General features: G+C 32.0%; 1 protein-coding gene across 3 annotated transcripts in view; it reads right to left on the bottom strand.

The window, feature by feature from the left end:
* The window catches only part of LOC108910222 (alpha-actinin, sarcomeric), a 150,260-nt gene that overhangs the window by 34,273 nt on the left and 88,388 nt on the right, over positions 1 to 27,599 (bottom strand). Inside the window, exons 2-5 of one of the 3 annotated variants that reach the window (XM_018714773.1) lie at positions 13,743 to 13,977; positions 6,598 to 6,933; positions 5,321 to 5,415; positions 5,044 to 5,121 (exon numbers count right to left, since the gene is read on the bottom strand). In XM_018714773.1, coding sequence (XP_018570289.1) covers positions 5,044 to 5,121; positions 5,321 to 5,415; positions 6,598 to 6,933; positions 13,743 to 13,977 — 744 coding nt within the window. Of the gene's footprint in view, positions 1 to 5,043; positions 5,130 to 5,320; positions 5,416 to 6,597; positions 6,934 to 13,742; positions 13,978 to 27,599 lie in introns of all 3 variants that reach the window. The other 2 variants (XM_018714772.1, XM_018714771.1) reach the window with 2 other exon arrangements.

Here is a 27,599-nt window from a genome sequence, read left to right as displayed (position 1 = left end):
ATATTTACTTTTATATTCCTCGTTGACAGTCAATTGACAGCTGTCAACTGTCAATTTTGCCAATCTGGCATGAGAATTGAATTCAGCTCCCTCAAAAGCCCAAACTCTCAATGTGAAAAGAGAATATTTACTTTTCTATTCTTCGTTGACAGTGTATTGACAGCTGTCAACGGTCAATTTGTCCAATCTGACATGAGGGTTGAATCCAGTGACCTCAAAAACATTACCCTATATATTAGAATAATTAAAATATGCTTTTGACATCTGTAAATAGTATTGAAAATGAATAGTTTTGCAACGGGTCAGGGGAGCTTTGGCAGCTCCGTAGCTGCCAAAATGTTCATTTTGGCACTTTGTGCCCATGGAGACTTTTGTTCAGGATGACAAAATCTACAACATATCAAAAATTCAGACAATTTGATAGAAACCCAATTTCCATAAGATTATTGCGGGGTCCTTTAACTAAAGACAAAAGCAGATGCAATAAGATCACATAAATTGTAGTTTTTATTTTGGAGCCAAGCGAATATTAAGATATGTCTAAATTGTTTATACATTCACTTCCCCTCTTCATTTTTTTAGAGTTTATGGATATTAATAGATATCTGTAATAAAATTAACACAAGTTTAAGGTTAATTATGTAACCAAACGTCAAAATTGGTGGCCGATCATTGTGTGTATTCAAGACAATTTGATATTTCATCCTTTTATTTCCAAATTCCAATGTAGAGGTTCAGTTTGTATATAAAGGTAACATTTTAGACTCAAAATATCTGTTAATTAACCATAATCATATCTGATTAAATTTATTATTTTATGTTAAAAGGAGCGTGGTACAAGAAAAGTGACAATTTTAAATTTGCCTCTTATTTTCTTATGGGATATGCAGTGAGTCAGAAAGAGATGACGGTTGAACGAAGATAAACTGAGGAATTTGGTGACGTATTTGTTTTTTATTGGCTGATTGACTTATGCGGCAACCGTCTCTTTATACGGACCGTGATTACGCTATACTTTTTATTATCTGTCATTTTGCTGCAGTGTAAACAACATACTTTTTTCTCAGCTCCGAAGATGTCGAATTACGAACCAACAAAACACTATTTGTGGAAAGCTTTAATTTTCTGCTAAAAGTCATTCGAGTGCTGTTGGAAACTTACAGAGAACATACTCCATTGATAAAAATGTGTGAGTATTGATTTAGACATTTTAGAAGTGGCGATTTTGATTTAGTTGACAAAGAACGTCAACCGAAGAAGTTTGAGGTTGAGGAATTGGAGGCATTACTAGACCAAGATTTATGTCAAACACAAGATGAACTTGCTGAATCGAAAAGAGAAAGGGTTTTTTGCATCATATCGTCACTGGCGATGAAAAGTGGATACGCTATGATAATCCTAAGTGTAGCAAGTCATGGGATCGGCATCAACATCAGACGGCAAGGCCGAATATTAATGGTGCAAAGCTCATGGTCTGTATTTGTTGGGACCAGCTTGGTGTTGTGTCCTATGAGCTGATTCAACTGAATGAAACCATCACTGGTGAATGCTACCGAACACAACTGATGCATTTGAGCCGTGCGTTGAAGGAAAATTAATAAAATAATAGTATATTACGTAATAAGTGTTGTAAAAAGCATTTTACGCACGAATGGAAAAGTTACGCACGACGCCGCATAGCGGCGAGTGCGTAATTCTATGAGTGCGTAATTGCATTACACCACGTATTACGTACTATACTTTACCTACGACCACTACTTTAAATACTTAAAAACGGACCGTCTGCGATCAATGCAAGATTCCTATTACGTCGTACGGTAAAAAAATCGCACAGCTTGGTAAAAAAATCGTACAGTTTTCCTAGCAACCGCCTAGCAACGGCCAATACAAACAGTATTGTATTGACCGTTGCTAGGCGGTTGCTAGAAAAACTGTGCGATTTTTTTACCGTACGTAACAGGAATCTTACATTGATCGCAGACAGTGTGTTTTTAAGTATTTACAGTAGGTAGTGGTCGTAGGTAAAGTAATTTTTCAACGTGACACAATGTTGCTCTTGAAGTAAACAAATACTTCGAAATGCTGAAATGAAATGTTTTACCACACCACCCATATTCACCAGATATTGCTCAATCAAATTATTGATAGTTCCGATTCATGGAACACGGCCAGGCTTCCAATCTTACAAATATATGAAAAATTGGAATGATTAGTAGTTAGCATCAAAAGATGAGTTCTTATGTCAACGCAGAATCTGTATGCTACCAGAAAGATGGACAATACTTTGAAAAATAATAATGTACCTACACAATTTTTCACACATTTTTTTTTTTAATTTGAAAACTTCATTTTTTGTTAACTTTTAAAATCCATTAGGTACCTTGTTGAAAATTAAGCATTTGCAAATATACAAGGTGACCCATTAAGAATGGAAACACTCGCGTACAAAAGTTGTTTATGGACCGATCTGAACCGGTTTTTTTTAAGATAGATCTCCAAAAGCTCTATCTTGATGCAAAATTTGAAGACGAAATTTAGATTTTCAAGGCCTACTACGAATTTTTTTTTTAAGTGAAAAATAGCAAAATTTTGTTAGCGATTTTTTTTTATAAAAAATCTGATTACACCACTGGATTTAGGAACCCCTCAAATGCATTTGTACCAATTTTTGTGAAAAAAAGTTTGCCCCTAAAAAAGTTATGACAATATGGGCATCATCAGTGTATGCCGTTGTCGGTGAACTTATTCTTTTATAAAAACCGAATAGAACCCAAAGGGAAACAAAATTAAATAACAAACACTGGTTTAATAATTATTAATAAGAATCATAAAAATCAGTATACACAAAATAAACAACAATTACTCAAATATAAACAACAATTGATAAAAAAAAGTAATGATTAAAACATTACATTTTTAAAAATGAAAAAGAAGTCTGTCAAATTGATTTACACTAATCACGTCATTAAATTTAAATTTTTTAGCTACCACTAATCCTTCGTTTAATTCTATACATTTTTCATAACGTTTTTTTATATATTTTACATTTCGTAACTGATGCGCGTTAATCTCCTCACACGCTTCCCTTATTCTAGTGCACAATACCTCCCGGTTATTTGGCCGTGTCTTATAAACTTTGGACTTAATAAAGCCCTACAGAAAAAAATCAAGTGGGGTAAGGTCCGGAGATCGGGGTGGCCAATGAATTAATGGACTGTTTCGACCTATCCAATGATTGGGGAAATTCTCGTTAAGCCACTCCCTGACTTGTCTCGCATTGTGTATTGGACATCCATACAACTGAAAATGTAGATTTACTCTTTCTTGTAATGGAAGATTATCGACTGCATTAAAAAATTCGTTCTGAAGGAAATGTAGAAATTGTTCGCCATTCATATTCCTTTTAAAGAAGAACGGACCAATGACTCTCTCGTTAAGTATCCCACTCCAAACGTTAACTTTATGACTATATTGACTTCGGCAATTATCCACTCTGGATTTTCAGAAACCCAGCACCGCGAGTTCTGTGATGATACAATAATTCCATTCGTCGTGAATGTGGCCTCATCGCTGAATAAAATATTTAAAAAAAAATCGGTAATTGAGATATTGTCCCAGTGCCCAGAGACAAAACTCCATTCATTTCTCATTATCGTCTGGTTTCAGAGTGTGAAGAAACTTAGGTTTATAGGGTTTTATGTTATTTTTTTTTAGACAGCATCGGATATTTTCTCTAGGTAAATTTAAATCTAAACTAGCAGTCCTGAGGCTATTCTGAGGATTGTTTGTAAAATAATTTAAAATTTCCTGCTCGTGAATACGTCTTCTCTCATTGATTGTCCCTTTTTAAAATGCATTTTGATACAGCATCATATTCCATAAAAGTATTGTTTATTTTAAAAACTGTGGTATGCATAATATTAGGTCTATCTGGATGTCTGTTGTTAAAAATTATACACACCTCTCTTACCGTCCTATCATTTTCTCCAGAAAGTCGTACTATTTCAATTTTCTCATGTAAAGTTAAACTTTTAGCCATAGCAAAGAATTATGGAACTTATTTAACGATGCACAAAAAATATTACAATGTGCGACTACTTTGTTTGACATTTGTTGTCTAAACTTCTATTTTTCACAGACTACCAAATTTTGTTCATGTTATTTTTAAGCAACGATATTTTCTGGAATATCTCGTAATATTTTTTTCAGAAAATTCTTCACAATGAATTGGATTATGGATGTAGAATCCAGTAGCTTTTTGAATAAAAAAAAATTATAAATGTAATTATTTTTGTCTAAGAAGGTAATATTTGTAAGTTTTGGCATAATAACCACGAAATAATAATAATTTGACGAACTTGTTGTTTATTTTATGTATATTAGTTTTTATTATTCTTATTAATAATTATTAAATCAGTGTCTGTTATTTAATTCTGTTTCCCTTTGGATTCTATTCGGTTTTATAAAAGAATAGGTTCACCAACAACGGCAAACACTGGTAATGCCGATATTGTCATAATTTTTTTAGGGGCAAACTTTTTTTCGCTAAAATTGGTACAAATGCATTTGAGGGGTCCTTAAATCCAGTGGTGTGGTCAGATTTTTGACAAAAAAATCACTAACAAAATTTTGCTATTTTTCAATTAAAAAAAAAATCGTAGTAGGCCTTGAAAATCAAAATTTCGTCTTCAAATTTTGCATCAAGATAGAGCTTTTGGAGATCTATCTTTAAAAAAAAACCGGTTCAAATCGGCCCATAAACAACTTTTGTACGCGAGTGTTTCCATTCTTAATTGGTCACCTTGTATTTAAATTAATTTTTGTGACTGTCAAACAGTTATGTCCTGATATTTGGTTTTAAACTTGGTTTTAAGTTAAAAAATTATATCGTGTTCATTTATTCACCAGGTTTACTAAAATTTTCTATTAAATTGAAGTAGTTTGCATATTTATTTTTTTTAAAACTATTTATTGCAGATGGTATCTTGAAAGCTACTATATAAACGTGTTAATAGTATTAAAGAAAAATTGGGGAACACACACCTTTTGTGCACCTGAGAAACGATGATAGTACGACGAAACGTAAGTCATCACTGCTCGTTCGTCCGGCATAGCTGTGTTCTGTAAGTCTACATGCAAACAACAACAATAGAACAAATTCATGAAATTGTGTTATAAATAAAAAACAAAAACAAAAACAAAAAAAACAGTAAATGGTCCGCTTTAGCTCTGTGGTGAGTTTTTTTTTTGGAACAGGGTTAAAAAGTAGCTGCAAAAATCACGTTGGGTTAGGGTAGGTTAATTTGAGACACTTTCGTACAATCGATACCTGTTGGGCCCCTTGGAAAGCGTGATAGTAACATGACACATATGTCATGATGGCACGCTCATCAGGTTTAGGTGTGTTGATTAAATCTGCAATTTATTATGACAGGTTTACTCAAATTCGAGTTTTCGCAAATATCTTTGATGTTTTCCATTTCATTTGTAGAACAGGGCATCTATTATTATGATGAAAAATTTAGAAATAGTTATATTCAATTTAAGAATATGTTGGCACAAGAAAAAAAAGTGTATTCTTTTAAATTTGATATCTTAAGTGAAGTGCCAAAAAATAATTGCAGAGATTTGATATTTATTAAAATACAGTGTTTTATAAGCGATTTCATTCCTTCGGGTGGTTATTCTTTGGGTCATATTAAACCTAAAGTCTTATAGCTATTGATTTTCGAGATAGTGTTGAGTTTGTAAGAAAATATGTACCTACATTTATTTAAATATCTCTGAATCAAACTAAATTAATAAACCGTGTGGTAATGGTTTAAAAAATTGAAGGTAAAAATTTATACAAAAAAATTGTATAGGAAGTTTTTCTTTGAAATTTCATTTTAAATATAATACCTATCAAAAAGTCCAGAAAAAAATAATTACATAAAAAAATATTTTTTAGGAGCTGTCTTCCCGCTATTCCTCACAATTAAAAATTTATAAGCAATAATTTTTTTGTGATTTTGATGGTTGATCAAAAAATTATACATTCTTTTGTGGCACAAATAAATTAATGTAAAAGATTAAAAGGTAAAATAATTTCCGAAATTTTTACGAATTGAAGACAAAAGGATCTCATTTCCAATGGCACCGAAATTCTGAGGTTCTTAATGAAGATGCCTCCGAGTATCTCCACCCTGGTTAACAGATTTATATAGCAATCAAACATGTTGAATAAATGTAATAATTTTTTAATTCTCAACAACCCATATCTCAAAATCATTGGGTTTATACATACGATTAATTACAGTTTTTTTGGTCTAAACCGATCCAAAGAACAATTTGAAGTTATGACATGGACTTGGAAAACACCCCATATAATACCAAACAATACATCTCATACTAAAACTTTGTTGTAGAAAATGAAATGAAAATTGAAGTTAAAGTTTACAATATTTGTCTGAAAAAGGTGGTATAAAAACAATTTTTTTAATTGCATCGCTTGGTATTTACTTTTTCTATATATCACCTTTTTCTCATATAAAAGTTTTCAAAATTATGTAACCCTGCATAAAAAAATAGCATTACGAATTCAGTAAGTTCACTCACCATCAGGATCTAACATCCTTGGAATGTCGAGATACTTCTCGGCAACGTCGAAGGCAGTATTGAGATTCTCTAGGGGGTTGTCTTTGGAGAGCTTATTATAATCAATGAGATCTGGACGGTGACGATGGATCAGAGCACAGAATGCCAGACCGTCCTTGAAGGAGAGGTGGAAATTTTGAACATTGACATTTTTATATGGAGCAGTCTTACGCTGGCACCAAAGCAGCAGACCCTCCTTAGCAGTCATTTCTTCTACGGAGATATCTTGGATTGCGAACCGCAGGATGATGGTCCAAATCATACCAAGGGTCATTTTTAAGTTGCCATCAACAATTTCTGTAAGAAAATTAAATAACACTGTACTCGACACACGTTTTGCTAGTAAGTAGATGTGAAAATTTATTTAATATTTTAACCTCGGTATTTTAAGCAAATGTTATTATAAAAAAAATATTAATAAATCGGTTTTGTATCCAAAACTACTTATTTATCTTGTTTGTAATATTTAGTGATTGTTGCCTACTTTCAGTTTCTGAGCTATTATTCTAGTTTTCATAAGTTGTCGAATGATATGTCTTCAACAATACCAGGATTTTAAATTTAATGATGTTAAAACAACATAAATAATGAATGCGATTCCATATTTACATGTAAGAAATGGTAAATTTTTCATAATTGTAGAACTACCTATACAGGGTGTCCCAGAATATGTGGGCAATCTCTCGGATTTATACAGGGGACGTTAAAATAACATGACAAGTCCCTATAAAAATTTCCCCTAGAGGCCTTCCCCAACGGAGGGACAATAGGGAATTGTCATGTTATTTTAACATCCCCTGTATAAATCCGAGAGATTGTCCACATATTCTGGGACACCCTGTAGAGTTCACATGAAAGGCTCAAGAACTATCTAGTTTTATCTTTTGTAATCGAGTAGTATGATACACTCTATGTTTATTATTTGTAAATGTCACTTTGAGTGCTAGTATTATTCGAGTGTCATGACTGAACTAAATTTTAAAGAATCAATAATACTAAGGAAATAATATTGTAAATAAACGGTAGTTGATGTCACCATTGTTGTTCTTAAAAGTTTCAGTTATCAAGAATTCAGAATCAAATGTACTTATCGAATTTTGAAAATACTCAGTGACTTTAAAATGCTTTCTGGGTTTCAAAACCCAAGGTCAAGTTTCATAAATCTAGAATAAACTTATTTTAGATATTTTCGTAAGAGGTCATCCATTAATCACGTGAGGTCCAGATAGGGGAGGGGGGTTGTTGTTACATATCACGTGTATATTTTCGTGCAACCATGTCCGAGAATACCTTGCTGTGAGCTACGATATAGGTACATCACGATAAGTAATGCGCAATTGACGTGGTTGATCTTTGTAATAGTTGTTTTACATTGACAATTTATTGATGAGTAAATTGACGAAGTTCTTCATGAATTAATTCACGAATTTATTGGTAAACAGTGTGGTTTTACACTGCTACAAACTTATCAAGTTTTTTGACGCATGAATCAGTTCTACCAACGAATCAAAGAAGCAAATAAATTTCAAAAATGTCACCTTTCCACTCATAATTGTAGTGATACAACAGCGGTACCGTTTTGACACATATTATATAATATTAGTGTTTCTAATTGTAAGTAACAAATCAGTAAAAACAATGCAAAACTAGTACGACGCCACACAATTATTTACATATTCCAATAACATAACCTTATTACTGATCTGAGGGTGGAAATCTGTTGGGTTGGTACTTCCCAAGGTAATTCCGAACTTCACGAAGAAATTGACGAAAATTAGAACATGCTCTAATTCGTCAAGAACTTGATGAATAAATTCATGAAGTTATTTGACAGCAGATTTGGTGCACTACACTTGTCCAATTTCTTGATGAAGCGACTTCATGAATTAATTGATCAATAAATTGTCAATGTAAAACAGTTATAAGATCGTCGCCCGTCGCCCCGCCCGCGCTGGTTGACAACCACCCCTGTTTTTTGCTGTTATTTTACTGATTTTCATAAAAAAATATTCTGAATATATTGAAGTTTTTTAAACAATATATATATAGTTCGACTTACAACCTCACCACGTATCACCAGGGGAGAGGGAAGGTGTAAAAAAGTGGCCTAAAAACCTCACGTGATTAATGGACTACTCCTAAACGTGCTATTCTTTTGAAAACATATTGTATCTCGAAAACTAAGCCATTCGTAAAACAGGTCGACATGAACATTTCTTAAAATAATGATCTCTGAAGTAAGTTTGTGTTCTTAAGTTACATCCTGCATGTCTGGCTCAAAATATACAGTGTAATTTTTTAAAACCTGACACCAACTTTTTTATTTGAAGTGATAGACTAGTACTTCCAATGCAAAGTTGTACAAAATAACTTGACTAAGAAAAATTTACAAATAATGCTTTCCGGTGTTGTCAGATTTCTTCAGTAGCTGCTTAAACAATATTTTTTTTAAATGGAATACCGTATTTTGTTTTCCTGACGTCATTTAGTGGGATCAAGAATCGAGAAGATGAATGGCAAGAATAGGACGGCTGGACAGCATTATCATAGTAAGTAACAAAAGTCCAGAAACGGCTAAATTCACTCTGCTTGGAGGTGCCTGCACGTACGTTTCTTTGGATTAGATTTTAACTCGTCCGCATGAAAATTGTAGACTAGGCGGCAGACGGACAAGACAGACATTGAATTTATGCAGTTCTAAGAAAACAAATAAATTTTCATGTATATTGCCTATTTTTAGTTTCTTCGCTGTTATTCACTCTTATTTTAATTATATACAGGGTGTCCCAGTACTTGACACAAAAAAGTTGAGTACAAATAGATGAGGTCAAAATAATATCAGTTCTTGATATAATTTTTTTTTTTCATACGGGACAAGTTACTTGTCCTCAAAAGTGAAAATTTAAGTTATTTTTATTTACAGTCTCTAAACTATTAACTTCAGTATGCTGCAAATTTGGCGATCGATAACACATGCGTACAGCTTGTTTTTGATGTTGTAAGTGAAACTTCATTATACCCAGAACGTCAGGGACGGACTATGCCCAATGGTTAACAACTTTTGCATATAATGACGATCGTAATTTGCCTGTATCAAAAATAAATTCCCCGAATAATTTGCCAACGATAATATATTGGTTCAACTCGGCAAAATTAACAGTTTAGAAAATATTTGTGATTTTATGTAATAGTGCACATCGAGCAGCGCATCCACCATTTTTTGTTTTAAATTTTTAATTGCACGTAATTACTATGTCGGAAGCATACATATTTTTAAAATAAGAGCCGAGAAAATCTTACTGTCTGCTAATGTAATTTTCATTAACAAAATTTGACAAACACACTTTATACATAATACAAAATAGAAAGACAAAACAAGAATAAGTTAGAAACATAATTAAAAAAAGAAAACTATCAAAATGTATTTTCAATATGAACACCTTCCACCTCCACACACATCCTAAGTCTTCGAATGTTATTTGTTTGTACACAAAAAGGGTAATAATTTAATAGGTCCATACGTTTTTGAGGAATGTCTGAATCGACATCGATATTTGGAATTTTTGCAAAAGAATTTGCAGTTACTATTCGATGTTCGATTAGATACCCGAAGAAACGTTTGGTTCATGCACGATGGGGCGCCTCCCCATTTCAATATTGATGTACGAAATTATTTATCCATTGTTTTTAATAATAAATGGATTGGGAGAAGAGGCCCAATTTCATGGCCACCACGTTCTCCAGACTTTAACCTGATGGACTTCTTCAGTCGGGAGGTTTAGTATAAGCAACCCCAGTACAGGCAATGGATGAATTGCTACAAAGAATTAATTTCCATTGTGATAGTATTAGACATACCCCAGAAATGTTTTTTCGTGTACAAACAAATGACATTCGTGGACTTAGGAAGTGTGTGAAGGTGAAAAGTGCCCTTACTGAAAATGTGTTTTGATGGTTTTCTTTCTTTTAAATAATTTTTTTAACTTTAACTTATTCTTGTTTTGTTTTTTTATTTTGTATTAGGTATGTGTAAAGCGTATTTGTCAAATTTTGTTACCTAGTGAAAATTCCATTAACGGACAGTAAGATTTTCTAGGTTGTTATTTTAAAAATATGTACGGTGCTAACATAGTAATTATGTCCAATTAAAAATTAAAAACAAAAAATGGCGGAGGCGCCGCTTGATGTGCACTGTGACTAGTGATGTTAAATTACTTGTAATTTATGAAAATGTAATTTTACTGGTAACATTTCATGTAATTTACAAATTAGCTTGTAATTTATGACATTTAAATTTTACGACATGCGTACTCAGCTTGTTTAGCTTCTCAGTACTCAGCTACTATAAAACTTCAATCGATAAAACTTTCAATGATTAAAAAATAATATTTGACGATTTTTATGCAAAAAAATAAAATTTTTATTCATATATGTAACATTTATATAAGTGCAGCAGTAACAAAAAAAATAAATCAAATCTAAATACAAATATTTAGGTTTCTATTTAAAACAGCTTTCGTTTCTTTAAGCATTTGTTTTTCTGGAACATAGGCCTTTTTTGGTAGAATGTCTATTAACAGTTTTTAATTCATCGTCGTTTATTTATGTTTCCTTTTATACCTCTTTCGTTCTATCTATTTCTGTCAGTTCGGTATTTGCATGGTCAACCTAAATTTTAGTGAAAATTATGAACGAAAAAAATGCAACAACGAAAAACAAACCTTTTCAAATGAAATATTTTGTATAACAATAACACGCCTTTTTTTATTACATTTTGCCTCAAATTCTTCATTTCTTTCAGGTAATACCTTATTCTTATAGCTGTTTTACATTGACAATTTATTGATGAATTAATTCATGAAGTCGCTTCATCAAGAAATTGGACAAGTGTAATGCTTGGTGCATTACACTTGTCGAATTTCTTGTCTACTGTCAAATAACTTCATGAATTTATTCATCAAGTTTTTGACGAATTAGAACATGTTCTAATTTTCGTCAATTTCTTCGTGAAGTTCAGAAGTACCAACCCAACAGATTTCCTGCCTCAGATCAGTAATGAGGTTATGTTATTGGAATATGTAAATAATTGTGTGGCGTCGTGCTAGTTTTGCATTGTTTTTACTGATTTGTTATTTACAAAAACTAATGTTTACATGATATGTGTCAAAACGGTACCGCTGTTGTGTCACTACAATTATGAGTGTAAAGGTGACATTTTTGAAATTTATTTGCTTCTTTGATTCGTTGAAAGAACTGATTTATGCGTCAAAAAACTTGACAATGTCTGTAGCAGTGTAAAACCACACTGTTTACCAATAAATTCGTGAATTAATTCGTGAAGAACTTCGTTAATTTATTCATAAATAAATTGTCAATGTAAAACAGCTATTAGAGCTTGTATAACCTGGTCCTTATCCTCACCATCACTATACTCTTCAAAATGAATGCTAATACTGCTAAAATAATGGAATGGTTATAAAACCTTAAATGTCAAAATTGAAATTGGCGCGATATTTAAAATTAAGTGTAAATTAACATTAATTACAGTAAATTACGTAATTTACGTAAGTTACAAAAATTACATAAATTATATCCGTTATCTCGCTGTGCGTAATATTACGGTAATTTTACAGTAATTTATGTAAGTAACAATTTGTCATTTTATCATTTACATCACTAACTGCGACATAAAATCACAAATATTTCCTAAACTGTTAATTTTACCGAGTTGAACTAAGAGGGTATTATTGTTGGCAAATTCTTCGGGAAACATATTTTTGATACAGGCAGATTGCGATCGTCATCTATGCAAACATTTTGGGTGATTAACTATTGGGCATAGTCCGTCCCTGGCGTTCTGGGTATAATGAAGTTTCACTTACAACATCAAAAACGAGCTGTACGCATGTGTTATCGATCACCACATTTGCAGCATACTGAAGTTAATAGTTTAGATACTGTAAATAAAAATAACTTTTTAATTTTCACTTCTGAGGGCAAGTAACTTGTTAACGAAGGCCCGTATGAAAAAAAAATTACAAAAAGAACTGATATTATTTTAACCTCATCTATCTGTACTCAACTTTTTTGTATGAAGTACCGGGACACCCTGTATATTTTAAAAATCATACTGACAAATAACAAGACTTTTTAATTATTTTACAATAAGAAATGAAAATAAAAAGGGGTTTGGAATATATTGTCGAAACTAGATAAACTTAACTTTTGAAAAATTTTGATAAATTTTTTTTGCTTTTTTTATAAAAATTTATTTTAAGCATTTATATCATTATTCATATTTCATTCAATTAAAAATGTCTCAATGAAAAAATTACAATCTCTATATGAATATAAATTTAAAGAGTACCTAAACGATTTTCTTTTTGACACTTTTCGAAATTTTGAGAAATAATCATAGACCTAGTAAACTAAGGTCTATGGAAATAATGCAATTTTCGATGTTTAAACAAAAATTAATCATTTTACAGATACAGATGGCGACATGCAAGTCATTTGGCATTATTTTTGTAGCAAAAATGGTAAGCGAAGAAAAATATTTCATAAATCAATTAATAATAATGAATGCGATGAATGGTTCGTTTAAATAACATTTTTTACAGCGATATTTGAAAGCTTGAAGTTGAAAAGAATATGACCAAAATGTCAATATCGGTTATTGTCAGAGCCACCATACTCCCAGTGAATGTTTTTTTTTTGAAAAATCGGGGCAGGCAGAAAAAAGAGAACAGTCAGTGTCAAATAAATATGTAGGTTTTTCGTTTGCATTTTACTTTTGAAAAAGATTCTAATACACCTAAAGAATAAAGATTTATTCAAGATCTTGCGACTTTATTTGGAAAAAACCGAACCGTATACTTAGGGTAAAACGGGTAGTTTTATCACGAAGCAACTGACAGTTATAGTTTAAATTTTATAAGCAGTGTTTTCACATAACTGGCGTCGTCAGCTTCACCCGAGGCTTAACTTACATAACAACTTCTCTAAAGAAATTTTATTGTTTCATGAAATCAATCTAGTAATAATCTCTTTTATGTCTATGTCTAGCGTACTTCTTTAGCTAATTTTTTCATTTCAATTTATCTTACCTTCTGCACCGATAGAGACAAGCTTAACTCCCTTGCTAGCGATGTAATCTAGCGCCTTGTTGACGTTAGCGATCTTGTGGAACCGCATCTTACCACGGTCAGGCTTGGGCAAAGTTTCCCCGGAAATAACTTCCAAAAGTAACATGAGTTTAAGGCCATTGCGAAAGTCTTCTTCGATATTGTCTATTCCGGTCCCGGCTTTCCTTAAGTGGCTGTTACACCACGCTGTGAATGTCTGAAAGAAAAAAATATAAATAATGCATAATCTGTAATATTCGCAAGTGTGATAACGATGTTACAAGAGTGATTCTATTTATAAAGTTTTTTTATTCGATTTTTACTCGCGAAATTTTAGTTAAACTGGTCTATTTAAATTTGTGTCGACTTATTATAATAAACTACAAAATCACAAAAATTAAAGGATAAATAAAATCTTAAATTTTCACAATGTGTAACTAAGCGAAAAGTGGTAGTAAATCGAAAAAAAAAGCAAATTGAAGCTTGAAGTTTCAGGATCAGAGTTAACCATAAGAAATCCAGCGCAAAAAATTTAAAATTTCAAAAGGTCCACAGGCTTCAATAATACAGGCCGATCGTCTAAACCAGAACGTACTTTTCGGAAGGATTTTGTTGCGCTGAATTCGAATTTGAGGTCCACATTTCTCAATTGACTCTGGTTTTCGAAATATCCTAACCAAAAAGTGCCAAAATCGCGATTTTCTTAACATATTTGAGGTTAAGTTATATGAATAGGTATTTTTTTTGCTAAAACCATTAATGGGGTCTTAAAGTACTATGCTTATTCTTTAAAATGCACTTTTGAAAAATTATTTTTAATTTTTTTTTTACTTTCAAGCTTCAATTTGTTTTTTTATTGCTCTACAACTACCTCTCGCCTAGTTACAGATTTTTGAAAATCACCTAAAAATTCAAGATTTTTTAAAATCCTGTCATTTTTCTGATTATAAAATACACTATTATTTTATAATTTGCTGCTAAAGTTTAAACCAAGCATTTAATATTATTTAGTAGTCATCCAAGAAAACGTCACAATCATTTACGAAGAAAAATTCTAATTTTACTCTTTTTATCAAAACCATTTTTTTTTGGAAGGGTAACTTTATCGAAAAATTAACTTTTTCGAGTTAAGTGGTTTTAAGGACTGGACGATGGATGGATAAACATGTTATGTATATTACATTATAATTTCATTGAAAAAATAAATGTCTATGTAAAATAGAAAATAAATGGAGATTCAATATACTAAAATAATGTAGGACATTAAAAATGGTTTAAATTATTTCGTGATTTTCGAGGAATAGAAATGCAATTATAAAGGATTATTACGGAAAAGTTTTTTTATTATTTACTCTCGAGGGAGAGAAAACCGCCAATAAAAAAATAAAAAGGTATTTCCTGTAGCAATTTTGTTGAAACGCCCTGTATAAATATCCGTTATTTTCGTCACCCATTTTCGATATATCGATAGCAAATAATTAAAATGTAAGAATTTCATGAGACATCTACTTTTAAATGGAACCGTAGGAGATTGGATACAGTTATCTAATAACCTACATCAAAATAACATATTTTAGAAACCGTTGCGTTTTTATATAGAGAATTTTAGCCTTCCGTTATAATTTTAGATTAAAAAAAACATATTTCAATTAACCCAGTCTATCTGGACGATATCCAAGATTTACTTTTGTAGAAGTGGCACCTTCTACAATATCGCATCATTTCCAATCGTTACAAATAATTACATAAATAATATGTAACTTCGAAGTTTGTAAAGATGGTTTCGTCAGAATTGGACGAAATCCACGGCATTCCTATATATTACACACAATTTTATTTTCTTTAAAATCAGTTTATTGGCTTCTGAGTCAGTTTGAAATTATGCGAAACGGGCAATGTGCCAAATTTTATAAATATAAATACGTACAGCGATATGCGAGTGTTGGTAATGCCAGTGAGCAATTATTCATTGACACTAGGCTAAGTCTACACATATATTATTAGTTAAAAGTTAAATTAATTTTTTATAAAGGCAAAGCCGCGAAATAAGTGGGCTCTAACAGGACCGTATTCAGGCCACTAAAAATTAATAGATAACTAGAAGAACACTATTTATGTCATAAGATAACGCAATTGTTATTGACTTAGCCAGTTGCCTATATTTAAAACCCTAGAAATTCAGTAAAACAGAGATAATATTAAAAAATTCACGGTACTTAACAGTCAATAAATAAATTAATAACTCCAATGATTATAGTTTCATAAGTGTGCTAAAAAATGAGTCCTTAGTAATTTGGTAATCATCTAAAATCGACATAAAAAATCAATCCAAACAGGAAATGGAATGGAAAAAACACATGACTGATATCGAAATCATCAAATAATAGGTTTGTTTCTACAGCAGTATCAAACTGTTTTTAAACTGTCACATATACTCGGCCAGTTAAGTTGTCACGTAATTTTAGCGAGTCTATGGTCACAAATCAATTGGTCAAATATCTCTGATAGTTTCAAATCAGTCCTCATCTGCTGTAGAAACAAACCTAAGATAATCATTCAAAGAAAACCGTTGGGTTAAAATTAGGTATTTGTTATAAGAATGTTAAATTCTTATTGATATCTTGATGATGATTTTTACATTAGAGACAAACGAAAACTTGTCAGACAAGAGACTTTGTGGGTAAAATTCAGTTTTTCAGTTTTCAGTTTTCAAAGTACTGGAAATTTGTTTTTGTAAATTTAATTCTGGGAGGTAACTACACAAATCATAAGTAAATTGCCATTATGAAATATTGGAAGCGGTGAACGATTGACTTAAAACTTTATTTTCTACAAATTCAAAAAAAAGTATTACATTCATAACAATGTCCAGCCGTTCTCAAATGCGTTACTTTGTTTTGCCTCTCGATTACAAACACCGAAGTATAATTATAATGCCCACGTAGTTGGCATAAAGTTTAACATTCTTAACATGTCTTGTCCACCTGTCGTAATTTGTGGCTCAGTGCCTTTAAATGAATCAGTAAAATGGGGTGCAATCGGGTTTGTAAGTTAAAAAATAGCGACAAATTTAACTGGTGCATTATTTATAAGTTCCTTTATTAGTATGGATATGTTCAATAAATTCACAAAACATATTTTCTGTGCAATAAAACCAGTTAAAAGATACATATAACAATACTTGGAGGTATATGTATTAAAGAAATTAAGAAAATTTAATTTAAAGTGATGTACAGTGTGCTAAGGATTAACAATGTTTTTTGTTTGCTAAATCGATACTAGAGAAAGTGAGTAAAATAAATACCTACATCAGTATATACTAGTAAGTTTTTCAAACAAATCTTTCTTGGTGGTTAATTATTTACTCCTTGGTGACATTATAATTTAAAATTATATTCCAAAGATAGTTCAAGACTATAATTTTACGATCAAAAGGGTTTTTTCAAAAAACAAAATTGAATTCAGGGCCAGATAATTTTTATAATGAGTTATACAATAGAAACATAATTGGAATGTCTTTGTTGTTAATAGAGACTATCTGGGTGTGATTTCAGTCCTAATAATCGTCCCAGTTCCAATAATAGAATGATTGACGTCGGCAGAGCTAACTGCAAATAAATGCTTTATTTACATGGGCGCCACAAGGCATTAACATGCGTTTAAAAGCGTGATGCATGGCGTGACGTAAGACACGAATCATAAAATAATATACCACAGTTAAAAATATGGAAAAGTTAAGATATAATGGCACTAGTGATATAAACACTGATACTATTAATTTCAAATAAGCCTCAGCTCTTTTTCCTGGTTAAAAAGTATGTTTAATAGAATATTACCCGTCTATTGTATTGTACTACTACTTACAACTACATATTATCAATTCAAATAATTTTACTGCTTACTACAGGATTGTATAGTTGTAGAAATATGTTCAACCTATTTTATACATTCATTTACCTTAATGTTGGACACATCCCTATCTACCATTTCTAAGACACTGTTCAGTTTATATGGCAATGACATTTTTATCAAACATAACCACAGTTTAAAAACATGTCAAATTGATTCGACATTTGATACGCAGAAGACAGAAGTTTAATTATTTGTCATATTTTTGAATATTAAATATGTAGGTATTGAAAAAAATGAGCTATAAGTATTAAAAACCTCAAAGGACACATCGTAAGTGCCTACAGTTAGTACAGAAAAATATGAAATGGCTTATGGTTAAGGGAAATGGGAAAATTGGACTATAAATAAATATTGCCCCCAAGACGATTCACACTGTACAAATCATTGAATACACTGCTTACCACTGCTACTTAATGATACAAACCATAAAGACAGGGACTTCCGAATTCAGACTTCTGTTGATCAGTAAAGGTTGATTATTTATTAATCAAATTTTAATTTTAGGTAGGTGAGAGATAGTAGCAGTTTTTTTGAAAGAACAGACAAAAATTATCATATATAAAAACACGCTAATAACGTGGCATGAGGGGGCTGGTTTACGATCAAACGTTCAACTTGTCAGAGATTTAGCGATCACTGAACAATTTCAAAGATTTTTTTGTTGATTCCCTAAAAAGTTGATCAACGGAGTTGAATCAAAGGTTCGCATGTAATTCAAAATTATTATCTCACTTTACATCTTAAATCATTACCCCCCCCCCTCTCCCTCTCTAACGAAACTATTATGCAAGCACTGACTTATTCATATAAATCCAGTTCAAATGTAAAATAACTATTTTAGAGATAGATTATTCCACAAATTAAAAAAAAAAATAAAACTTGTTTTTATACATAGTGTAAACAAAATGCATCATTTTGCCATTTATCTCGAAAATGATTCATTCTAACAACGTGTAGTAAAAACCAATTTTTTGTGTCCTATAACGATAGTGAATTCAATTTAGAAAAATTGGGATAAAAATTACTATGTCAACCTCGAAACTATGCCCCTGAATATAAAATATCTCCACATGTACATATTTATGGATAATCAGAAACACTCTAAATTTTAATGAAATCGCTATATTGATTTTCATGTAATTTTGAAAATTATGATTTTTTTCTAGATCTTTAACAATCTGTATTTTAAAAACGAAATGTTTTCAGACACAAGTTTGTTTACACATTTTTCATTAATTTAATTATACTCTATGAATCAAGATGACATATTTGAAGTGTTTGTTATTTTAAACATCATTTATTTAAACAAAGTTCTGTTATTCATTCCGAACAAAAAATATTGTAATTTCTCTAGCTGGTTTATGCCCATAATGATTACATCCAATGTGTACTGAGACTAGTGCTGAAGATCCAACTCTTTGTTTATCCAACGATTACCGTTACCCCAAGTAAGTAGTTATCTATATACTGACCTTCCAAATATACAGGGTGTCCGGAAATACCGTTCGAATAATTCTAGGGGTGATTCTACATGTTAAACTATGAAGAAAAGTTCATATGAACATAGGTCCGCAAATGCGTCATGAGGTTGCTATGGCGATTCAAAGATTGCACCGGGCTATAGGTTTTATTTTATATCTCTGGAACAGTTTCAGATAGCCATCTGAATTTTGGCATATGAATTGCCTTTAATAGTAGGTACTTTTCAGTGTTTTTACTAAATTATTATTTTAATCAGGGGCGTACCGACAGGGGAGGCCTCGATTTAATTTGTTCACATTTTTATTAAACGTCATATTTTTGCAGTTTTCTTTAGAAATTCTGATTCCGCGGTATAAATGACATAAAAAAGGTATTCTTGTAGAAAACCTGTCAGGTATTGTTAAATAGTGATAAAAAAGAAACGGTAAATGGAAAACAGATTTATAATTAAAAAAAAAACAGGGAACAATACAGAAACAAATAATACTAGTGACTTATTATTAAACCTGAATGTTACTTCTTTAGTTACAGCAAGTGTTGGAAGTGATGTCCATTCATTTCAATGCAACTGGCTAAACGATTTCTCATTGAACGTTTAACTCGTTGAAAAACACCTTGCATATTCCGTATTTCTTGGCAACAATGAATGACTCTTTGTTCCAGTTGTTGTACACTGTCAACAGGCACTGAATAAACTAAGTGTTTTAAATAACCCCATAGAAAATAGTCTAACGGATTAAGATCCGGCGAACGGGGAGGCCAAGCTACGGGTCCACCTCGTCCAATCCACCGATCTGGATAAGTCTGATTTAGATATTGTCGAACTAATAAACTGAAGTGGGCTGGAGCCCCATCGTGCATAAAAAATGTTTCTAATCTTAATCCATAAGGCAAATCTTCGAGCAAAACTGGTAAAGTGTTTTGTAGAAAATGTAAGTATGCGGGCCCATCTAAACGATGCGGCATAACATATGGTCCTAGTAACCTATTTCCTATAATACCTGCCCAAACATTAATGGAAAACTTATCTTGGAATCGAGCTTCGAAAATCGCGTGAGGATTTTCATCTGACCAAATATGATTGTTATGAAAATTTACCACTCCTTCACGCGTAAATCCTGCCTCGTCTGTAAACAAGACTTTATCGAGGAAATGACGGTCCTGATGGCATTTCATCTGCATCCACTGACAAAACTCCACTCTAGGCAAAAAATCCCGAGGTTTTAGCGCTTGAATTCTTTGCAAATGGTATGGATACAAAAGTTCCTCGTGTAAAATTTCCCATACAACACTTTTGGGAATATTCGTTTGTACTGAAATTCTTCTGGTGCTACTACCTGGATTAGCTTCAATCTGTTGTAGAACAATTTCCTCTGTCTGCGCCGTTCGGGTAGTACGGTTTCGTCCACAATCTCTCTTATTTGGCGTAAAATTACCAGTTTCTCTTAATCTCTGATGTAAACTGCTGAACAGTTTATCAGAAGGAAGCTGGCGATTTGGAAAAGTTTCTTGGTACAACCTCCGAGCTTCCAAAGCACAACCGTTTGCTTTGCCATACATGAAGTGCATGTCGGCCATTTCAGCAAAAGAGTATTCCGGCATTTTTTGAAAGACGAGAACAATGATTTTTTTCAATTACACTGTTATTAACACAATAATAATCGAATAAACTTTATTTTTAAACCTTATGTCAAATTCGTTTACCGTAACTACAGTAATTTGACCTTTTTCCATTTTCAACTTAGCACCGACATAAGCCTACTTTGATGTAGAAATTTTTATTATTGGGCGACCATGCATGCACTATTTTCTGTGGAGAGTATTTTCTCGAAAACGGCTAGCCTGACAGGTTTTCTACAAGAATACCTTTTTTATGTCATTTATATCGCGGAATCAGAATTTCTAAAGAAAACTGCAAAAATATGACGTTTAATAAAAATGTGAATAAATTAAATCGAGGCCTCCTCTGTCGGTACGCCCCTGATTAAATATTAATTTAGTAAAAACACTGAAAAGTACCTACTATTAAAGGCAATTCATTTGCCAAAATTCAGATGGCTATCTGAAACGGTTCCAGAGATATAAAATAAAACCTATATCCCGGTGCAATCTTTGAATCACCATAACAACCTTATGACGCATTTGCGGACCTATGTTCATATGAACTTTTCTTCATAGTTTAACATGTAGAATCACCCCTAGAATTATTCGAACGGTATTTCCGGACACCCTGTAGAAATATCGTGTACGTATATACGACTTTTGAAAAGAAAATAAATTTATTTCCACAGTAGAGGTTCATCATTTCATAAGACCTCGTATATTTGAAGTAGTTGTTATTTTAAACGTTATTTATTAACATAAACACGTTTTTTAAATTTTCAACAAGATGGTAAGTTCTTTAGACCGCTTATTTTGAAATGTACTGTGTTCCTACTAAGATATCTCAAAGATCCAACTACTTGTTTATCCAACAGGGTTGCCCCAATGAAAATTATAAAATATAATGAAGAACATATATTATTATGTTCATGATATCTGCAATTAACACGTTGATTTTATCTGCCTTCGAAATATAGTACTAAAGGTTTTTAATTATATTGTGGGAAACAAATATTCTGCAGACTACAGTAATGTTCATCATTGAATTAACAGCTAAGATCATTCTAGTTTATTACATATTTCCAAAAAGTGGGTCTGTCAGAAAAAAATACACTTTCACAAAAATAGAAAACCGGTTTGTTTCAAAGACCCTTGTATCCTTATGTATTTTGATGCGCTGAATCCGAATCCAGCATCAGAATTGTTCCATCACCTTACATATTTTTTAATCGCGAAAAACCACCCTTAAATACAGAAAATATAAAAAATTATATTTTTTCAAAACAAGAGGAAGGCTAACTTAATCTTTCATCGCTGTTTCTTATATCTATGGTATATAAGAGACAGAAGGAATCACTGTGAACAGAAATTATGGGCAAAAGAACAGGTTTCCATGCAGGGTTGAAAACATTGCGAACCCTTGGTTGATCCTTCAAATATTCTACTGCCACCTCTCCGTATTAAACTTTGTCTCATGAAATAGTTCGTTAAAGCTGGCGACTGTTAGTGATGTTAAACTGAAACAAGGTATTTTCTTTCGATGACCCTCAAATCTGTTCACAGACGGAAAATTGATCACAAAAATGAATGATTTTATGAGAAGTTTCAAGAAAGTCACTCAGAATATCTTGGGGAATCAGAAGTGAGGATTACCAGAATTTAGTTGAGGAATTGTTGAAAAACTTCAAATAGTTGCCTGATGAACTTAAAATTGCATTTACTAGATACTCATTTTGACTACTTTTCGGAGAAACTCGTAGACTACAGCAAAGATCAGGGTCAACGGTTTCACCATGATATCAAGGAAATGGAGCGTCGGTATCAAGGAATGTGAGATATTAATATGATGGCAGATTTCAGTTGGATACTTAAAAGGGAAAAACGAGCCAAAAACACAAAAAAAAGAAAGATGCATAGATCGTTTGAAGATAAACGCGTTCGTTATAAAATGATAGATGATCACATCTTCGAATATCCTCATCTCTCTCTGCGGGGATCAAATGGCTGAAGTTCTATCTATCTTTGGGAAGACATGTCTCAGATTTTAGGGTTATTTTGCACGGTATAACAATACTGGAGGGTGATAGAGTAATTTCAACTTCGGATTCGGCTTCACACGTCAAAATACATATTATAGATATGGTCTTGCAGAAACTTCCATTTTCTTTTTACTATAGAGTGGAATTTTTCGTATTTAATGGTGGTTTTTCGGCGATTTAAAAAACTGAGAGGTGATGGGTCAATTTTGAATTGGGATTCGGATTCAGCGTTCAAAATACATATAAAAATGGTCCTGCAGTCATTTTTAGCCGGTCTCTACAATTACACCTAATGCTGGTTCCTCCAAAGCGAGATTATAGGTATTTTCTGTATTTAAGGGTGTTTTAAAAAAAATGGAGGGTAATGGAGTAACTCTGCTCCTTGTAGGTCTAGCTTCTGCAACAGACCACTTTTCTTTTTTTGTGGGACTGTAATTAAGAACATACTTTGTAGGATATAGGTGTCTCACCAATACTCACAACACCTAAAGGTTTTATGAACCAAATATTTTTGCTGCTGTCGTTAGAATCATTACTCTAAACTAATTGGAGCTTATTGGCTCTGTTAGGTTTTGAAAATCTAAAAACAAAAGAATTTTGTATATGATACTACAAGCAGCAACAATCGAGTTGTGACCTATTGGACATATTGATTCCACATTAGATTTCGATGAACTACAAACGAAATATATGCAACTACAAACAGTTATAACCAATTTTAGAGGTAGAGTAGAGTATTGACGTATATCAACTACCCTTTAGACTTTAACAAAATACAAACGAAATGAATACAAACAGATGCAAATAACTCAAACCTAATTTCACAATACCAAGTCACAGCTTGGCACAATTACAGTATTTTCTTACGTAATTATTGCCCCTTTTTCCATACCAGTAAACTTGGAAAATTAGGAATTTTGTATAAAAATAGCTGTATTGTTTTTACCTAGACTACAAACGAAAACTTTTTCACCACAATCAATTACAAACTATTCTCTATAAGAATTAATCGTCAGATTTTAGTGTCGTTAAATTCGGTGGGTGAATTTTCTAAGGTCCTAAGGAATGGATTCTATACGGTCTGGATAATTTTTTTCTCATCAGTTGCTGCAACTCACTTTCCTCTTCCAATAACAGTTTAATCAGTCGCGTCGTTGGCATGTAGTTCAAATTACAAATAGATATACCAGAAGAATGCAGTTTACTCCCGTAGCGCAGTGAGAAACTTTCAAAAGGAATTCTGTTCACATTAGTATCAACTAATTAGTGGAAAAATAAAAAGCGCCAAGCTGTTTACCTTTTATACAACAATGCCATTGTTAAGAAGATCAACAGTTATAATAATACGGTAGGTATGATACTTTCCTAATTAGTACATTTTATAATTACTCTGCTCTGAGGACATTCAACATTCAGAAAATTATTGGTAATGATTTATTTGAAGAAATATATTTAATATAAAATATGAAAACTACGAGTAAAAGTTTATTTGATTGATTTATTGTTTTTTCCAAAATGATATTTATATACCTATTACGAGAAACATTATAAACCACTACCAATAATAACTACCGGGTGTTTCAATTAAAATTTCCCACCTGGAAAATATCGGAATTAAAAAAAAACAAAAAAAAAACCTGACACGTCGATTTTTTCTCCAAGGGGGACACGTGATGGCGTAAGTTTTGGTGTCTTAGAAGCCACCCTTAGGCAGGAACGTAAAATGACTGTAAACTTTAAATGGTACCCTATGCTCAGTGACACCTCATTTTAAAGCTTTTTCAATTCTGCTCACGACGACATACGACTTTTTAAATTTTGGTTTGGATGTGACAGTAAAATCATCACTTAAAGAATAAGACAAAATATCAATGAATGAAAGAATGTTATTTTATTAAATGTTCAAATTGGTTTCTCTTCGCTTCCGAACGAACACTTCGAGCATTTCGGGCGTTATATGACGATATTTTTCAACAATTTTCCGATAAAAAAAAATTGTTTTGATTTTTCGTTTATCTGTCAATACTAAAACTTCATCCTACCTTTCTGCCTTTTTTTTACCGGAAACATGTATCTGAATTTACTGGAATCGAATATCCCCATGATTGTCGAAGTAATTGGAAAATGGCAACGCTTTGCCCGGTGTGTGGTTTCAGAAGGATGGTGCTCCACCACATTATGCCGTAAATGTGCGTGTTTTCTTAATCAGAGCTATCCAAATCACTGGATAAGAAGAGAGGCCACAGAGTGGCCTCCCAGATCGCCAAATCTAACGCCCTCAGACGTGTTTGTATAGGGACACTTAAAGTCGAAAATTTATGCACGACCGAAATGCTTCGAAATGTTCGTTCGGAAGTGGGGCAAAGATTTTATTATTATATGAAAGCGAAGGGAAACCAATTTGAACATTTAGTAAAATAAAATTATTTCATTCATTTATATTTTGTGTTATTCTTTAAGTAATGTCATATTCATACCAAAATTTAAATTGTATGTCGTCGTGAGCAGAATTGCAAAAGCTTTAAAATGAGGTATCATTCAACACAGGGTGCCATTTAAAGTTTAAGGGTATTTTACGCCCCTGACAAAGGGGTAGCTTCCAATACACTAAAACTTACGCCATCACGTGCCCTCCTCGAAAAGAAAATCGACGTATCTCAGGGTTTTTTTTTTAATTCCCATAATTTTCAGGTAGGAAGTTTTAAGTGGAACACTCTGTATATCTAGTCTAAAAAAATCGCTTTACTGAAATAAGTTAGCAAAATAATGATAATAAAAATTTGAGATTATGCAATTTATAATAAAAAAAAACATGACAAAATATTATATTATACGGATATTAAAACCATAACATATTTTTCCACGTACCTACTTGTCTAATAAATTTATTTACAATTATTTTTTTAATATGAATTCCTATCCAATTTAATTATAATCGAAGACTGATTTTAATAAAATCTTAATTGAAATAATTAGTTGCAGCCTTGAAATATTAAATTTACAACACTAGCTTGTAGCTAACTAATAATATACAATGGTGTTTAAAGTTTTCACTTTATTTTTCTTCAAGACAATATTTTAACAGCAGCAGCATTCTAAGATCTATCTATCTAATAAAAAAAAATATTAATATTCCTCTTTAATCATCTTCAATCTATTTTGACATTAGCTAACAAACAATACGTCACAGTAACCTCAGCAGTGGCAGTTGTCAATCATCTTCATAGTAAAATTCTTAAGAATGGGTCGCTTTGATTTTTTATAATTCATTTTAAGATTTGAGTAAAATATTTCACACATTTTTCTTTATTTTTTAATTTCGGCAAAAAAAGTAGTAAACTTTTGATTACGAATTATCGCGTCGGATGATGCAATTTGTGGAAGTTTGTTTATAACAACTATTTTTCAAACATGTTCAAAGATAAATTATACAATCGATTCTATTCCGATACACATAAAGAGTTACGATCAGAAATAAAGAGAGATATTTGCGTTGGTGTTTCGATGCGATTAAATACAGTGTCTTGGAGATTTAAACAACTAACCGCTATTTTATTGGACATTGTTGACACAGTCAAATTGGAAACAAAATAAGACAAGATATTGCCAAAGAAATGTAATAAGAGTTCCTCACTATGACATTTCATGTAAAGATGTCAACCATTTCAATATTTTTGAGGATCTCAAATGATAAGTGATATTACTTATTTTATTTTACAAGTACATATTTTATTTGTACATGGTGATTCAGGTCATAATGTCATTATCAGATAGGGAAACATGAGTAGAATACGAATAAGCGATTTAAAAATTTTTAAAATGCATATTTACGCTGACAAAAATATTTTCAAATAATTATTTAAACCTCTTTTCGGACATAGAGAGCCTTCATAAATGATTACAAGCCACGTGACCAATAATTTTGTTTGGAACAGTAGTTTTATTTCCTTCATGTTGGCAAATAAATTTAGGTAAAATTAAATTCCGTTTCATCGGTAGTGATTGGTATAACTTTTCACGTGATAATATTCAACCAATCAGCGATTGCATTATCTCGAGTGTATTAATAATAATTAATATTGGTGAAGTCAAGATTTAGGGATTTTTCGTTACCAATCGTGCAATGTTGGGTTGCCTAGGTTCAGCGGTCACGTGGCTTGTAACCATTTATGAAGGCTCTGCATTATTAATAGTTTTTTGTCAGACGTCCTTCAGGGAAAGCTAACAGATTTGTTCAGGTCTTCTTAATCCAAACGTTGCTTTATCATCGACAAAAATCATGTCCGTACAAAGAGTTTACTTTACGTTAAGCAATAGTTGTTCAAAGGTTAGTTACCTTGTGGTGCTAGGTAGTGACACTGCTAGGTAACTAATAGTGTATACATAAACGATTATACATAAAAGATTATTTTTAATGAAAGTTCAGATTTCAAGCATTCCTTTGTTGTTAATGTACGGTTACTGTGTTTTGGCAAAATACTGAAATAGTTGTGTATTATTATTATACAGGGTGTAACTAAATAAGTGTAAAACATTTAAGGGGGTGATTCCTCATCGAAAAAAAGATAGGATCTTTCATATAAAGAAACTTCATTGGAGCATCCCTTGTTAAGATACAGCCCCTTAAAGGGGGTACATAAAATTTGTTTAACAATTTTTTTCACAAGCACTAAACAAGTTACAATATTGAAATTAACCTGACATTTTCTACTACCAAAAAGACACTTAGCCAGTAATTTATTTGGTTTACCCCATGGTTGTAAGGGGTGGAAAACGCAACCCCTAAAATTTATTTCCAACGTAA

Source organism: Anoplophora glabripennis, unplaced genomic scaffold (genome assembly GCF_000390285.2).
Source record: "Anoplophora glabripennis isolate ALB-LARVAE unplaced genomic scaffold, Agla_2.0 scaffold348, whole genome shotgun sequence".
Lineage (NCBI taxonomy): Eukaryota > Metazoa > Arthropoda > Insecta > Coleoptera > Cerambycidae > Anoplophora > Anoplophora glabripennis.
The sequence above is the reverse complement of the archived record's forward strand: the minus strand, read 5'-3'. Positions and strand labels throughout refer to the sequence as shown.